This window comes from Apostichopus japonicus, chromosome 7 (genome assembly GCF_037975245.1).
Source record: "Apostichopus japonicus isolate 1M-3 chromosome 7, ASM3797524v1, whole genome shotgun sequence".
Lineage (NCBI taxonomy): Eukaryota > Metazoa > Echinodermata > Holothuroidea > Aspidochirotida > Stichopodidae > Apostichopus > Apostichopus japonicus.
In genome coordinates, this window is record NC_092567.1 from 10,315,001 (window position 1) to 10,332,397 (window position 17,397).

At 37.0% G+C, this 17,397-nt stretch overlaps 3 protein-coding genes across 11 annotated transcripts in view; 2 read left to right on the forward strand and 1 right to left on the reverse strand.

The window, feature by feature from the left end:
• LOC139970087 (uncharacterized) overlaps positions 1-17,397 on the reverse strand; it is an 853,056-nt gene that overhangs the window by 399,381 nt on the left and 436,278 nt on the right. The window lies entirely within an intron of this gene.
• LOC139970058 (uncharacterized) overlaps positions 1-17,397 on the forward strand; it is a 354,811-nt gene that overhangs the window by 206,797 nt on the left and 130,617 nt on the right. The window lies entirely within an intron of this gene.
• Positions 1-17,397, forward strand: part of LOC139970044 (uncharacterized) — a 103,348-nt gene that overhangs the window by 65,191 nt on the left and 20,760 nt on the right. The window contains exons 4-5 of the mRNA XM_071975636.1: positions 938-1,014; positions 10,823-10,884. Of these exons, the coding sequence (XP_071831737.1) occupies positions 938-1,014; positions 10,823-10,884 (139 nt within the window). The remainder of the gene's footprint in view (positions 1-937; positions 1,015-10,822; positions 10,885-17,397) is intronic.

A 17,397-nucleotide genomic window follows, 5' to 3' on the forward strand; every position in this document is an offset into this window, starting at 1 on the left:
ATTTGGATCAATGACGAAATAACTCGTGCAATTTGTTAAAATTATTGAAGGTTGATATTGAATAAATATTTAAATAGGTAAAGACCCTTGGTATACCTGTCTTGTTCATGTAATAGTAACATTTTGTGTTTACCTTTTACAAATCACCCGAGAGGAACAGTTGTTTCGCCCAGTAGAAAATGTTGCTATGTCTTCGACCCTCCTACCCCTCTCCCTTACATTATTCCTCCGTTTTAGTGTATGTTTTGCAGGTTTGTTATACCGCCATTACATTGAAATATGTTATTTGTAGCATCTTAAACTCTTTTGAGATTAAGAAAGAATTTTTTTCAGCTTTAAGATTTATTTTTCTAGATTTCGTATCTTACCACTGAACTCTTAACAATCTCAGACATTTTAGTTCTCCTTTAAAGCGAGGATTCACGAATACGAACTATATCATCAATACATTTGCCGAAAATAACATACGATATAAATCACGTGATCCGAGCGAAACATGGCAAGCGGTTGTTACGAGGATTTACTTCGTTTACTCCGTTTGTTCTGTACAATGTGAATTTCTATATGTTTGAACAACTTTATTTTAATTGATAATGTAAACATATAAACAGTTCAGCCAATTCTGATAATGTGGACGGCTATACATTTCACAATATCAACCACATACAATTTACATACAGCAGTTCCAACTATCATCATTATTATCTACAATACTATTTCCATTCTAGTTTATTTTTCGTAGAATCGTTTGAACACGAGACTTGTGATGATAATTAATTCTGATCATAATGATCAATCAGATGTGATTTATTTCCTTGTTATTTATTGTTTTCTTTGTTTATCTTCATTGATTTAGTAAACAATAAACCTGACTAGGAGGACATTCCACTACGTCTTCTACATCTTACACGATGATTACTCTACTTACTCTCCATAGGTTTCTATACTACGATCTTCCAGACATAATTCCGGTTGGATACATCCCACCATCCTTGAAATCAAGAAATGTGAAAGGTATTGTCACAATGACGTCATAATGGACACATTTAACATTTCTTACATTTAATTAAAGGCTTTACGAACTATGTGAATTTCTTTTGACTTGTTGATTGTTGTTGATTTACATACAAGAGAGTAATGAATCAGCAACACATGATTGCCATTTTTTATGAAGGAGACACCCAGAACAGAGTCTTTTGATAGTAAACAACGAACTGAATAATAGAATAGAATATAACAACACTTAATATTGCTAGGCTTGGCTGATTTGAGAGATAAGTCATATTCCTTTCATTTTGCTCATTCGATATCCCTGTCTTATAAAATGTTTTGTGAGTAGCCATCACATCAATTGATGCTTTAAATCTCTTTCCGAAAAGTAGTGGTATCATACACTTTGGGAAACTTAATTACAGAGCGACAATGATTATGTAAGGTTTGAAGTAATGTTCTGCTACTCGGAGGCTGTCAACCCCCCCCCCCCCCCCATAAAAGCACATTTAAACATATCCACACCTCCGCTTAAACCATTGTTTCAATCTGAATTGCAGAATAAAGCCGCAAAGTTTTAATGAACTTCTTTTCCAAGTTCTGCAAACGAAGTTCTTGTTTCTCTGAAATTGCTGCAAAGTGTATTAAAAAATAAACGAAAACAAAACAGAGACCAAAAATGTATCGGAACTGCTGGTGCTAGATGTATCGTATTCAAAATATAATAATAGGTAACATCAGCATCATGACTTTATAAAGGCAAAGATAAGACACTCGTTCTGCAGTTTTTACAGGAACAGAGCGTCGTCAAAGCCGACATCATGTATAGGAAGGAGGGAGGGGGGGGGGGGTCTGTGGTCTTTCCCCAGAAAATGGCAAGTTGAGACTTCAAATGATACATTCTGAGTCATAGTTTGACTTATATGACTTGACTTATGTCCAATATCAAAGTCTAAACGCAGCATTGTGTTTTAACCATTCTAAGTTATTAAGAAATAAGCGAAAACGAAACAGAGACCAAAATGTTGGTACTAGATCTACTCGAAATATTCTAATTGGTAACATTAGCATAAAGACTTTATAAAGACATAGTAGTTTAGCCGACATCATATACGGGTAGGAGGGGGTGGGGCTGTGGTCTTTCACCAGAAAAAGGGGAAGTTTAGACATATTATATATATATATAAATATATATATATATATATATATATATATATATATATATATATATATATTCATATCTAAGTCTAAACGCAACGTTGTGTTTTAACTATTCCAAGTTAGTTTGAAATGCATGGTGGTGGGGTGGGGGTGGCGGTGGGGAGACACCCATTACACCCTTGATCGGTGCTTGAAAACAGTACAATCTACATGTATTGGCGAACATTAACATCCATGCATGATTTGCCTTGAAAAAAATAATATTATAAATAAAATGTGGGTAATGATATGAGGGAAAGCATTTAAAACTATATGTGAATTTAAAACCATATTTTATTATGTTTCATTTATACACTTACGAAAGTAAAAAAGAAAAGAAAACAGAATCGGTCTGTCTGTTACTCCTCTTACGTCTACATTTCCCCAGATTTGGATATATTTGGCTAATAAAATGAAGCAGCTTCCAGAGGCTTCGCCCCCTGACCCCCCCCCGACCCATTAAGTCCGCGGATCCCCACCAGCCTGCTTGGAATACAGTACAGATAACTATAACTTATTTATTACATCTGTTTTGTGTTTTAGTGCTTTAAACTTGCTATACGAGAGAACAAGGGATATCACCAAATGCAATAACTTCAGGGGGCTTCCCCTCGTGGAACCAACCAGGGCTTAAAATATATCCCAGGGAAAGCCCCCCGACCCCGCTTGAGCTCTCAGAAACGTTCTGTACAATTTTGAAGTTAAGTTTCGTCCTGACGACCCTATCTAAAAATTCTTCAGCTTCCGGGGACTTCGCATCACACCCTTCAATAACATTAAACTATGAAAGAAATTTATCTAATTTACATTGTTGGTCTGTAAATCTGCATTCAAAGCGAATGTGCATAAAACAGGCTCTATGCTTATTAGATGAGTACTAGTTTTATTTTCTAGCCATCAATATACATATTATTTATCGATTCGGTACAGTTTTACCTCGGTATTATATACTTAATGATGTAACGATGTATACTTTATTCAATTTAACGCGTGTTATCTGTCGAATTTTTAACTTAATATTTTTGTTTGATTTTCGCTGAGATGCTAAACTGTCATAAAAAAATCAAATATTATAGCGTAACCACTAATCTTGCAAGTAGTAGTTAAGAGAGGGATTCAGATACAATTCAAGTCGTTTTATTCATCGGTCAACGCGTAAATACAAGAAAAGATCAGTAATGTTTGTATTGAATGTTTCAATGGTATGGTCCACCATCTAGTCTACAGACGTCTAAAAAACAATTGTAGACGTTAGAGTGTTCATTGTAGTCGTTTAAGTGAGTTAAAACCATACAGATGAACTACTAAGCAGAAACGGATAGAGGGGTTCCCGGGCAACTCCCTCTGGACGATTTCCCCCGGACGATTACCCCCCGACGATTCCCCTCGGACGATTCCCACCCGGACGATTCCCACCCGGACACTTCCCAATCGTGACAATTGCCCACATGACAATTCCCACTCCGGACATTTCCCACCCATGACAATTGCCTCCGGACAATTTCCCCCCGAAAAATCCCCCTCCTCGGAAATTACTACTTAGACCCCTTCCCCAGCACGGCGATCATTACATTCATCACATTTTGGACACCACCCCTGTGGAAATTTCTGCACATGCCCCTGACCATCAATCACAAGTCGATAACGAGTTTAAAAAGTTACATTTTGGAGTAGGGATTGGGATGAGGTGTATATGACTTAATATCACCTCAGAACTTTGCCCGCTTCGCGACCGTTTACAGCGTCTTTATCAGTGGCCATATGCTTGCATCCACCTGTGTATTTTTCGACAGAACTAGAATATTCAGCGTTTATGCTGCGTTAGTTTTTGCGCAATTTGAACGCATGATAGATGGCTAGACCAGAGAAGTGTTCGTGCGTTTCGAGTGTACTAGCTATGTTGATACTGTGATAGCTTCTATCTCTCTTTCGCATGCATTTTAGCTAGCTACCACAGAATTTTACGCGCGCTTTCGCGCGCATTAGCTGCACTGTTAATGTCATAGTCTTTTCATTTGCTCATTATGTTGACTCATGATAGTAGCAACTACAATTCTCTCTGCGCTCGGCGCGCACAATTTCGAGGAAGCAATAAACGTTGCGCAAGATCGTGATACGTGGCGGAGGTTAATCACTGAGCATGTCGTACAGACGAGACTCAACTTACTACTACTACTACTACTCGGCGCGCACAAAATGAACTTCTACTATGATATTTGGGGGGGGGGGGATTGTAATGGCCATGCCAAAGATACCCATTGCGAGCTCAAAGCGCGAGCAAAACGGCGCATTTTTGGAATGGTTGCATTAGGAGTCGTTTATAGGTCATGTTGGAGTGGAGGTTTCTGATGTAGCCCATATCAAGGATACGTGATACCAAGGATGAAAACGCGCGCGAAGCGAGCGAAAATGCTCTGATATCCAGCTTTCATGCATGAAAAATGCGCAAAGTATCGCTGACAGCAGAAGTGCAGCGAGTGAGCGTACAAACAATGGTGTAGTTGCTGGCTACCATGCATACGACGTGGGCCGTTGAAAGGACTGGCGGAAAATGTTGTGCTAGTAAGCTACCATGCATAGAAGGGAGAACAAACTATCACACATATCAACCTAGCTAGTGCACGTGAATCGCGCGAACACATTTTTGCACAAGCCAGTAACCATGCATGCACATTGTGTACATTTACTGTAACACAACATAAATGAGGAATGTATAGTGACTGGCTATAATGCATAACAAGAGTCTAGAGCTTCGTACTTCATTGCCTTTGGATTTGAAGCCACATATAATTGTTTGACCTACCTCTGTTGACCTAAGGTGACATTTGACCTTAACCAAAAACATTAAGAATAATCTACTCACTATGAGTAAACCACCACCGAAGTATGAGAATGATCTGAACTAGCGTAATCCATTTAGAGTGGTTACAACCGGCGTCACAGACACACATACATGCATGCCTGCACATCTTCATTTAGCCTCTGGCAAGGAATCAAAAAGTGGTTCTGAGCAATTTTCAGCGAAATTACATTAGGCCACGCCCCTCAAGAATATTAATGACATGCATTAAGGTTCTAACTTACATATGTACACCCACCTCCCAACAATGCCATCAAAACATGTTTGCACAAAATCGGACAGACGGTTGCCGAGATATGAGTATTTAAAGAAATTGTTCGAAGCCCCGCCCAATCGCGCAGAAAATGTTAAGGTTATCTAGCTAACATGCGTTTGCAATGAGTAATTAATTCTCACAGCATCAATGCAGCTTGTGCGCGCGAATCGCGCCAAATCTATTTTTCCAAATATATACCAAATTGACGCCCAAAATATTATCATTGTGTCAGTTTAGCTATAGTATACACAATGCACGCGAAACAAGAAAGTGTTTTGGTACTTTGTATCCTATAAAATACAGTCGTGTTGCTATAAAAGCTTTTCAATTCAACGGTGTTCGTATTTTACGACATTGCAAAATTATTACATTGGTAGCGTGACAGGACGAAAGTGGTAATTCAGATATCTATGTTGGTAGACCAAAGTAAACCCATATCTCACTCCTTTATGCGGAAAAATTAAGCGAAAGTCACACTCTACAGGGCAGACAGGTTTACACACAGAAACCGGAAATAAATCAATATATCACTAATGCGCGAGAATCGCGCACAAAGATACTCGTTGTTCATATCTTTAACTTCGCGATTATTTTTTCACAGGTGAGTTGGGCTTGTTGGTTATGCTAATATAAAATAATATAGTACACACGCACAGATTTTATTGGTAATTAGCGTTATAAAATCGTCCCAATTGAGTGCTCCCGATTGATAATTATCTGTCGGCAATTGTCCGGGGGACATTTTCCGGGGGAAATTGTCCGGGGGAAATTGTCCGGGAAGGTAATTGTCCCGGGGGGTGGGGGAGTTGACCGGGATGGGAATTGTCCGGGGGTTAATCTTTTGGGGTGGGAACTGTCCGGGGTGGGAATTATCTGGGTAGGAATTGTCCGGGTGGTAATTGTCCAGGGGAAGTTGTCTGGGGGTTAATTGTCTGGGGGGTAATTGTCCAGGGGGGAGAAGTCCGGTCACCGATACAGGCTAGTGATTGGGTGCATGATGGGTATTAATATTTCACACCGCCCTTCTTGCCCATGTGCAGTTTACTCGTTGGTTGTTATGGTCTTCTTTTTTAAAGGGGGGGGGGCGGGACATTTGACTAAGGAGCTGCAGAATATGTGCGACTTACTGATATTTTATATACAGCACTAGCCAAACACAATGTAAAATGTACATCAATGGCAGATCACTATGCCATCTTACTATACATCTCCGAAATATACGTTTTCAAACGATAATCCTGTTGTAATGAATAACTGAATTTCATGTTTTGATGTATAATAAATATGCAAATGGACATGAAATAAAGAAAAACCTCGCCAAAAAATACTTCTGACTGTTTCTTTTACTACGATCCAGGGTTCGTATTAGCCGCGGGATTGCTCGATTCCCGCACTTTGATTTCAAATCCTGTATGTAAAAAGTTGCCAAGACGGGATTTCCCGTAATAAATTTCAGCTCTTAACTTGATTTAAACATACATTACGGCTGTGATCGTGTAGCGATTCATCGCTAAACGATCGCATTTGGAATAAACGTTTAGTAAAGAGCATTGAATATTCTTGTTTTTTATCCCGTCTATAATCCATCTTAACATCCCGTAAATTTCCTTGCCAGTCTTTCCTTCTATTTATAAATCGGAATGAAAAAATATAGCAATTTTGATAATTCCAATATTTACGCATGCACGAACGTATACAGTAGCTACAACTATGAGAGGAAAGCACTTGCTATGGACTACCAGAGCTAGCTGTTTGATGACAACAAAGACACGTGCACTCGACAAACTATATTTGCGTACAACCCCTGCAAATCTCCGACCAAATGGTAGCCTAAAATCACAAAGAGTCAACATGGAAAAATAGCCTCACCATCTGTTTATTCGCTTAAATTGTGTCGCAGTTAGCTTGCACTAAAATATTCACCGAATAATTTCGTTATTTCTGTTATCTTTGACCACATGGTAGTAAACAACATGTCAATGGGGAAAGCTATAGCCTAAGAATCTGCTTATTTGCTCAAATTATAAGGCAGTTGGCTGGAACTAAACTATCCATGGAATACTTTCATTATTACTGTTATCTTCGACCACAAGCTAGCCTAACACCACATCGTTTTTTACACACACACACACACACACACACACAAAACGTATCCTTGTATACATCTTTCAATTAGCTATTGTTAGCAACTGTTAGGAAAGTATGTGCTATGTTTTGAAGAGGTAATATAGTATCGTGTTTACACAGTTGCTGCTGCGATAGATTAAACATTTCAATTTTGAGTAGTGTTCACCGGTATAATATTTCCGTGTTCAGTGTTGAGTGATTTTATCCACACAGGAAAAAGAACCATTACGAATGGCTAAAACTAGACATAGTAAGCAATTGAAACATGCATCTACACTACAAGAAAGTTATTTCATTAAAATAATCTTCCGCGTTTGCGTGTCTTGATTAATCAAAACATGAAATAATGAATTTAAAGCACTCTCGTAGCAGTTATGAGATCCCCCCCCCCCCCTCAGAAAACGGGTACCTGTTTTGTGTGTTTTCGATTCGGGTACACGAATGTTAGGTCGGGTACCCGGGTATTCGGGTAACCGACTCAGTACTAGAATGTTCGTACTCATTAAATAAAAATAATGCTCAAGAGAAAGTTTTTATCCTTTGCTAGGATCAAGTAAATCATCATGGATGCAAATATGCTACAGGCAATGTTAATCTCTGTTGAAAAGGAATTATCTTGGTATTCAAACTATATTCGTGTTTCTTAAGTTTAATGGAAATGAGCATTTTTTACATCGTCACCAGTACTGTTACTGAATCATAACCGTAAAACTAGGAACGTGCAGTTAGCTATAGCAGGTGGGTAGATCTGAACCGGTAAAACGGCCGATTATTTAATAGAGTGCTTACTGCAACTATGGTATATTTGTAAGATGGGCTGCAATAGTCTAGGCTCGCATCCAAATTCCGGAATCAGAAAATGTAAACAAACAGAAACAAAGATATGTTACAATGGTCTGTTCTCTTTCAATTCAACAAGTATTTTAATTGTATACAATTGCTGCTGATATTTCTGTTTAGTTCGTGCTGCAGTTTTGCCACGGCCTTACTGATGTTCTGTAAGACAAACCACGACACAAAACATAATTTATATTGATATCTTATCTTCATTCATAGTTGTTTACAGAGAGCGTATCCAGGATTTTCTAACCCATGGGCGCGAAAATATTTCTACAATTGTTTAAGGCGTATATACACACACACGCGTTATGATAGACCATATATAATATATATATAGATCATGAGTGAGAGAGGAAAAATGGAAACGTCAAAAATGGAGTTATCGGTATAAGGGGTAGGGTGAGGCACACGGCCCTTCCGAAATCCTTGATCCGTCACTGGCTACCCTGTGTATATAATAGGGACCAGCCCTGTAATGATGTCACTGTTCCTCTTTCTCTTCCCGGTTTCTTGGCGTTTTTCTTCTACTCCCTCTTTTTCTCTCTTTCTTCTTTTTCTTTTCCCTTCCTTCCTCTCCTCCTTCTCTTTTTTCCCCTCTTTTTCCCTTTTTCTTCTCTTTTTTTTTCTCTCCTCTTTTTCTTACCGGGGGGGGGGGGCGCGCCCCCAACGCCCCCCTGGATACGCGCCTGTTTACATGTTAGTTGTTTTGTTTGTATCCATCAACACTTCTGTCGATAATATACTTTAATCTAGGTTTCTTGCAGCTTCTTAGAAATATGGACAGTACTATTGTTCAATGTTACAATTGTGCATGTCACGTCATAATTACACGATGATAGATTATACTAACCTTCCTCCTCCATATAAGGGACAAGTAGAGAGATTGATGTATTTAGTCTTAAAACAGTTGACAACAAACATACCTAAAAAAGTGTTTGAAAAATGACATATAAACCTTAGTTAACACAACTGACATACTCTCAGGACATCGGAAATGTGATCACGTGATTATGACGATGATTTGTCTAGTTTTGTAGCGCTAAAATGTAACTATATCAAGTAATTCCAAATACATTTAGTCTTTTTTCTATTATCACTATCTAAATTATTGGATTTCATGATCTTTGATGACGTCACTAATACGTTGTAATTTAAAGCTGAATATCATGAAACCGGGTAGCTTTACAAACATCACAAGCAATCAAATGTTTAATTTCTCTGTACAATAACACATCTATACTAAGATTCTAACTAAATTCATTATTCAAACTAATCAATAGTAATGTAAATAAATACAAACCTGTCTGTCTCCACCCCTCAACATTATTTCTCGGACTCGTACACATTGTACCCTCGTTCATTGTTCTGTGTTTAAAGAACACATTGAGATTATCATTGTTAATGGTGGAGTGACGTCACTGCTGATGATGATGTCATCACTGCTCAATCTCATAGACATAAATAATTAACTTTATAAACAACACGTTTGCCTCGATCCATTAAAGGTTTGACTATTTTAGACAGATTTGTGTCTCATAGCTACTAAATGATCTCGTGATAACAGCTTAGAGAGAGATTCAGAGACGAAGTCAAAGTCAGTTTGTGCATTATTATAATATTCTAAACCGTCGATATTTGGACTTCATTTTCTGACACTCTCATAGCGTATTCCTGCTCCCCCTGCCCCACCACGCCCCCACCCTCCTCATTCCTATCCACTTTGCAAAGCGATGTGCCAGCTGCCACCTGCACCGTGTTCATTTAGCTATGATGTATTCTTAGTACAGTTTGAAGAACATTAAACAAAGGAACCCTGAGTGTAAAACAAATATCCTTCCTTTACCGAACTGGGATGCTATTAGATCCAGCAGTCCTCTTACATGGTGACTGGAATGAAAATGATCTGTTTATTCTTTTACATATATAATTTAACTTCAAATTTGCTATTAAACAAATCCCCTTTTCATCTTTTAACAATTTTTTTTAAGCATTGTTTAATTATGGCTCTCGTGGTTTATGATGACGTGACTGGTGTTGATTGTTCTCTGATCCGTTCATCATCTCATGGATTATTATTCTTAATCTCAGCATCGAATACTCGACTATCATGATGTGGTTTCTCAATTCAGTCCAAGATTAGTTTATGTTTGAATAGGAGCATATGCTTTCATTTAGGATAATTGCATGATTGATCAGATATGTTAATGAGATGATAACAATACTAACCTGAATGGTTTTATAACTGAGAGGATAATAGTTGTAAACTGATCAGGTATAAACCGAGATGATCATGATAGTAAACTGATCGGTGATCTGACTTAGATATAAGGATTGTAGACTGATCAGCTATATTACTGATATGATAACGATAGCAAACTAATAAGATCAAAATTAAGGAATCAACTAGATTGATTACTCAGCTAATATGAAGTTATCATCGAGGGCCAACATAAATCTCGTGAATATAATGTTTATGATTTCATTCAAGACCAACAAATATTAAGTATGCACTTATCATGAACATATCTCTCTTTTATGTTTTTCATCAGTTTGGAATGATACCATCCTTGAGGAGCATCGTCGTCTGAATCTACAAACCGGTGAATGGCAGGTAAATTGTTTGATCACCTTTCATTGAGCTATTGCTAGTAATGCAAGTCTGGTCAGCTTGTTTGCGCTATGCTGCCCTATTGCTGTTTTCAGGAAGTGTAAATAAATCAATATAGTGGTAGATTATCTGTGAAGTTTACGTGTTGCTGGTAATATTAAAAGTTCTGTCGAAAAGATAGAACTTTCAGATACCTTCCCGTTCCTACTTGGGGGGGGGGGGGGTGGAGAGCGCGGATGGAATCTTGCGTGCGAACATTGTTAAAATGAGTCTCATTAGTTCTATAATGACACATTACAATGTCCATGTCAGTTTGATATTGTAAACATATAGCTATAGCTAAAAGATGAACTTTTGGACAGGTTAGCTGTATATTGTACAATGGTTTTTAACACATGCCGTTTTATTAATATTCGAGGTGGTGAATTTGCATCTAATAAACTTCACGTTTATTCTGAGATGAAACCGTAGAATGTTATATATCATATTGAACAGGTCTGTTATTTTTATTTATGTATAATTGTTCATCATAACACATAACAACAGTCGTAACAGTCCGTTTAACTGACCATGTATCTTACTGTACCAGCTCCCTGGTTTTAACTGGCCATGTTTAGGTTGTTAGCTGTTTCTGTCGGTGTGAGACGTGGGTCTTCCATACATCATTTTAACACTAACAGATATATTACTTTAAAATGTTGGTCTTGATTCAAGTAATTACTAATCAAATTAAATTTACCCGTTTCTATGGTACTTTGCGAATTGGTCAAATGTACAGAATGTGATGGGGGAAATTTGGAAGTTAGTAATAGGAACAGATGTATGTGGAAATTGACTCAAAAAACTTATTTTAAGTTGATTTCTATACTTTCGTAGTGCTTAACTCAAATAATGTTGAGAATTTAGTCACTACTTTTCATAAATTAAATAGATTTGCATGCTACGTAATAGGTTATAACGTTGACCAATCCATAAAATATTCACACATAACTGGATACTCCTGAAACAAAGTAACAGATATGGGTATGCTGTTACAACCACATGACTGTTGCTAATATAATAGTGAGATATTTATCGTTTAATCAGATTCAGACAATATTGTGTCCCACAAATTTATTGTCATGTTTTATTTGTTTGTTTCCAAACCTTTAATATCTCTGCCTGCTCTCTTCTCTCCTGGTGTGATTTTGGTGAAATAAAGTAACATTAAGTTTTCAAGGTCCTTATCTTTCATTTTACGGTCAAGTTTGTTACCAGCAGATTGTAGCAAAAACAACACAAAGTGCATAATTTAGAAATATCCATTATGGTATTCAATCCTTTGGAATTAAATCTTACAATTAAATTAATTGTGTTGCTTAGAAAGCTTCAGGGGATTTGAAGGATCACTTGCTTAGATATTATTTATCCATGTTAGTGTATACGTGACTGACATAAGTGTATGGGTCCAACAGGCTTATAGATATAATGAGAGGACGGGTCTGGTTCTTATTTGAACCAATAAACTTTGGTATATTCTTCTGAATGGTAATGCTTGCCATGGTCTTGGTCATTTGTAAATATGAAGGGAAGAGGAGTTATTTAAATTAGTGACATTTCAAGTGATCCGATCTAATACTTTTTTTTCTGGGGGGGGGGGGGGTGGTATTACTGTATTCGTCTAAAATAGGAATAAATTAGAAAACACAAAGAAACTATCTATGTAGTATATATTTGTAGCTCTACTAACCCCCTTCTTTGTTTTCTTGTACGGTTACCATGGTAACCGAAACATATGCAATCACCTGATAAAATATGAATATAAGACAAATATTCGTATTATTTCCCGCGCATTTTGAACAGACACAAATATACATACATAAGACGATTTTGAAGGAGTCAGGATCCGGGTGGGGAGGGGGTGGTGAAGTGGAGTTGTTCCAACAACGGTATAGCCGGTAACTGATAATCTGAATTAAATATTCATAATTTGCCATCGGCTAATTGTTTAGTTTATCTTGATAATTATCTTCAAGTGTATAGGATAGTTTATTGCCACACCCAGACCTTCCAGCCTCATTCATTACTTATTGTTAGTGTCTAGGATTGGGTGGATAGTTGAGGGCGCCAAATAATATAGGAACAACTCACGTAAACTTTTGTATCACGTTTATTCCAAACGTAGAAACAAGCTTATTAAAATTTGGAAGTGAACAGAAACATATCTTTAATATACATTCTTGAGATAAAAGTCTGAGTAATTTACAAGCATTGGTATGATCATTAACAACCGAGCATATCATTTCAACATTTAGTTGAACACTTATAGCGTGTATGACTTTAAAACATCATCATTGACATAACCGACGCTGCTTAACGGTTCCAACATATCACTATAAATCCTTGTAAACATTGATATTATTCTTCTGAACCAAAACTTAGCTGTAGTAAAAATCAATGACATTAACAAATGTCTTAATCAAATAATATCTTCACCTAAATGAATGTATTGAACATATCCTGCCTTTAAGTCACCATCTCGATGTACATTAAATATAAAACCGTACAATGTTGTCAATCATGTTGCACCGTTCTTGTTTATGTTCATTTAATTTCGGGGTAAATGTCCATCATAGCACGTACAACAGTGGTACAAAAATTCCGTTTAGCCGACCCTGTAGCTTACTGTATAGCTGCCCTTGCATATTTGTCATTGTAGCAGGCTTTCTGGTTTTCACTGGTTATTCTAATTTTCTTTGTTTTCTCTGGTGTTAGGAGAAGTTGGTCTTCCATTAACTAAGGCTGCCTATTACATCAAAGGTTGTAAATTGACTAAAGCGTGAAATATTTGCAGAATTATTGGATACCCTGAAAACTAACTAAGATATCTAGATATGTTGTCACAATCACGTGACTGCTCATAGTTAGTGAATTATTTGTCGTTTAACCAGATTTAGACAATTTGTGTCCCATCAATTAGTGTAATAGATATTTGTCTGTGAAAAAACTAACTTTAATCTTCCCTGATGGACTGAAGTAACATTATGTTTTCAAGTCCTTCCCATTCTTTTAACGGTCAAGTTTACTACCAGCATATTGTAGCAAAAACAACACAAAGTACAGAAGTACACTTTTGCTACTCTTTCTTCTAAGTTCAATCTTACTCAATTACTAACTCAAATTTATCAGGGTAAATGTTCCTGCGACGGTTCCACGTATACACTCATGTGTATAATAAATTAAATACCTGTAGTTTCTAGGTCAGTAATGAGGATGAACTGGTAGTGCAACGGATGGTGACCTATGCGAAGCAGCGCGAATCAATATTTTTGTTCTTTGTATGGTAATAAAATCATCCAGAAACTGTTTTTTTTTTTTATTGCCTATTGTTTGTGTGTGGAGTGCATAGATAAACAAAATTGCTTGTATAACATCCGACTCACAATTTTCCAGAGTGCAAATGCTGGACATAAAGGCGATTGATATAAATGAAGGAAGAGGTGATACGTTTATTGATAAAATGAGAGAAAATTGAAGATTATTTTGTAATTTGTGAAAATATTATATTAGTGGTTTGGATTAAACTGCAGAAGAAGATCTTGCAAAAATATATTTTTAGTGGCTCCAGATTGGCTCTGTGGAGTAAATCATTACCGATGTTTTAGTGGAGCTGTGATTAATGACTTTCAACGCACATTTACACAACAAGACCATAATACCAGTTAGAATGTGAGGGCAATTATACTACTGCTTCGTTCTGTTGACTAGATACCATGGTAACTAAAGAACTGGACACGTATTTTGTGACGCTGTATACAAACACAATGTTGAAAAAGATCACGCTTCACCTTCGTATACATATAGTAACTGGGGCTGAAGAGTTATTTCTATTTTAAAATCCTGCTGATGCTAATTACAAGCAGTCAGATTCATAGTTCCTACTATAAAATTGCTATACAGTTATTCAAATAACATGTACACTTTTAGTTTCCGTAAGAAATATATAACTCGAACCTATAACAAAAAGTCCGGCGCATATATTGTACATATTATTTCCGTTATCACCATTATAAACTAAGAGAACCAAAGACTAAGAAATATAAAAATATGTACATCAATATGAACATAAATATCAGAAAGTAAACGGTTAAAAATTAGTTTAAAACTTTTGTTACTAAAAATAATCTACAAAAAGGATTCAATTCATTCTGTTTGAACAAACTTTACAGCAAAGCAAAGAAAAAAATAGGGCTTTGTTCCGGTTTTGGGGGCAAGATATTAAGATTGTGTACATTTCTGTTGGCTTTAACTAAGACCCCGGTCACACGTATAAAATTGCATCTTCCGACCATCGTGTATTAACTATAGTCCGACCATATTAAACTAACTACGGTAGCGGTCACACGTATACTCACACGATGCTGTACTAAATTCGGACGATCGTTATTCGCGGACACAGTGCATCAGTGAGTTAATTATGCTTTTGCAAAGCTATCATGCGCAGTTGCGTTGGGTCGGTCAAGGGTCACGGTTTTGACGATGTTTTGTGGGGTTATTAGTTGTAAGTAGTAGATAATGGCGATGGAAGCTCAATTTGCCGTAGCGCTTTCATTGATTATTATGAGGTTTGTATTACGAAGGAGGCGTCACACATTGGAAGACGCATTCCTGCAAAGACAAGAAGCTGCTGTTCGCCGACAGAGAGCGTGTAGACGCATATTCATTCGTAATACACAGCGAAATTTTATGGATATGCAAGCCCAGCACGCACTGCTCACGCTAATGTGTATGCGTTCGTTCGTATCGCTCTTTCGCCATCATTTCCGCACACATCCTAAACACCTTATTCCTGACGGGGTTTTCCACCATACTCTGTATCTACTCCCTCCCCCCCAAAAAAAAAAATATCAATTAGTTTCAGGACTTCTTGTTCCTCCCAGGTTTTACCGTGAGTAGTGGCCGCCATTGCAAGTTGTCTTAACGAATTGTTCGGAGTGTTGATTGTTGTGTTGTTTTGTGGTAGAAACCGTACGTGTGTATGTACAGTACATGTATTAGTGTGCAGTATGCAGTGCAGTACAGGTTGGTTTTGTTTACATCGTATGTATCTAGGCACGCGTCGCAATGTCAAGGGATTGAAATCGGGGATTTCAGGCCGAGGTCAGTGTTTATGCTAAAATGCGTAGTCGGACAACGCAATTGATGCTAATTACCATCTTTAGTGGACGATGGTCGGACGATCGTCAGACCATAGTAGAGAGCGGTCACACGCAAACCGTACCATGGTCGGACCATCGTTATATCTGTTTTTTTTTTTTTTTGATACACCATTATTGATGTAAGAATTATCCCTCGCGACCAAAATGGTATAACTAATGCTATATCTGAAACATCACCTTTGACGATGTCATAAGAGGGATTTGTCTTAAGTACAGACTAAGCTGATTTACATATACGACTGTCTGGTATAACAGACAACACATATTCATATAGTCTATATCGCTGTAGGCATTCTGTTGCAGTCCTTATGGACTAAGACATGTTTGTTTACATGGATGAAAGTGCTACAGTATGAAATAGCTATAGAGACTTCAAACTAGTCTTGGTGATTTTCTAACTTAAGATATTGACATAAAATATATATATTTTTTGAATAGATTTGTTTAAACTGTTACAGATCAGTGAGGTATGCGACATAATTATATAATACAGGTCACTGTAGGTCAGAGCGTTAATCTAGGATATGATCTTCCTTTCACCCGACATTCTTGAAATGTGCGCAATCTTACTACTTATCGTTTTGGCACACTTTCTCTGTTTTTTTTATTAAATAATATATCAAAGATGAAAAAAAAAACTTCCTTAGAGTTTCTAATTGGAAGGGAGGGGGGGGGGGGGTCTAGGCCCTATACTGAAGTAACGACAATTATATTTAAAGATAAATTTGCAATTGTCCAAATACGAGGAGTTATTTCTGCAGGATGTATATATGTCGTACAATACACAATATACGTTAGAAACCTTGTGACGAGGTTGGTACAAATAAATGAAAATAAATGAAGTCTCCCTTCCACGCTCGTACTCCATCACTTTCGTCATATTTCCTAATTATTGTTGTCCTTCTTACTCTGCATGTAGACCCCTATGTGCTCTCCTTATATAAGTAATTGCCCTGTGAATCAATTAGCATTCTCAATTTTAAATTATGGAATATTTAGACAGATTATAACATATAAAGCAAAATGAATCCATCGTGCTTCCAGTGTTTCTCAGTCAACAACTGTTTTATTGGTGAAAATATAGATGGATAATTTTCATCTCTAGAATCTTTACGTCTGACGTCACTGCAAGCAGCAATACAACAATCATTAAATGTTACTTAGTAGTTTGAGTTGTAATGGGATTTGAGGGATCCATATTGATTATAATTCTTTATCAATTTAGATTAATGTGTATATACGTGACTGATATGAATGTGTGGGTCCAAGCAGACTTATATATGAAAGGACGTATCTGGGTTTAACTTGAAACTAAGAA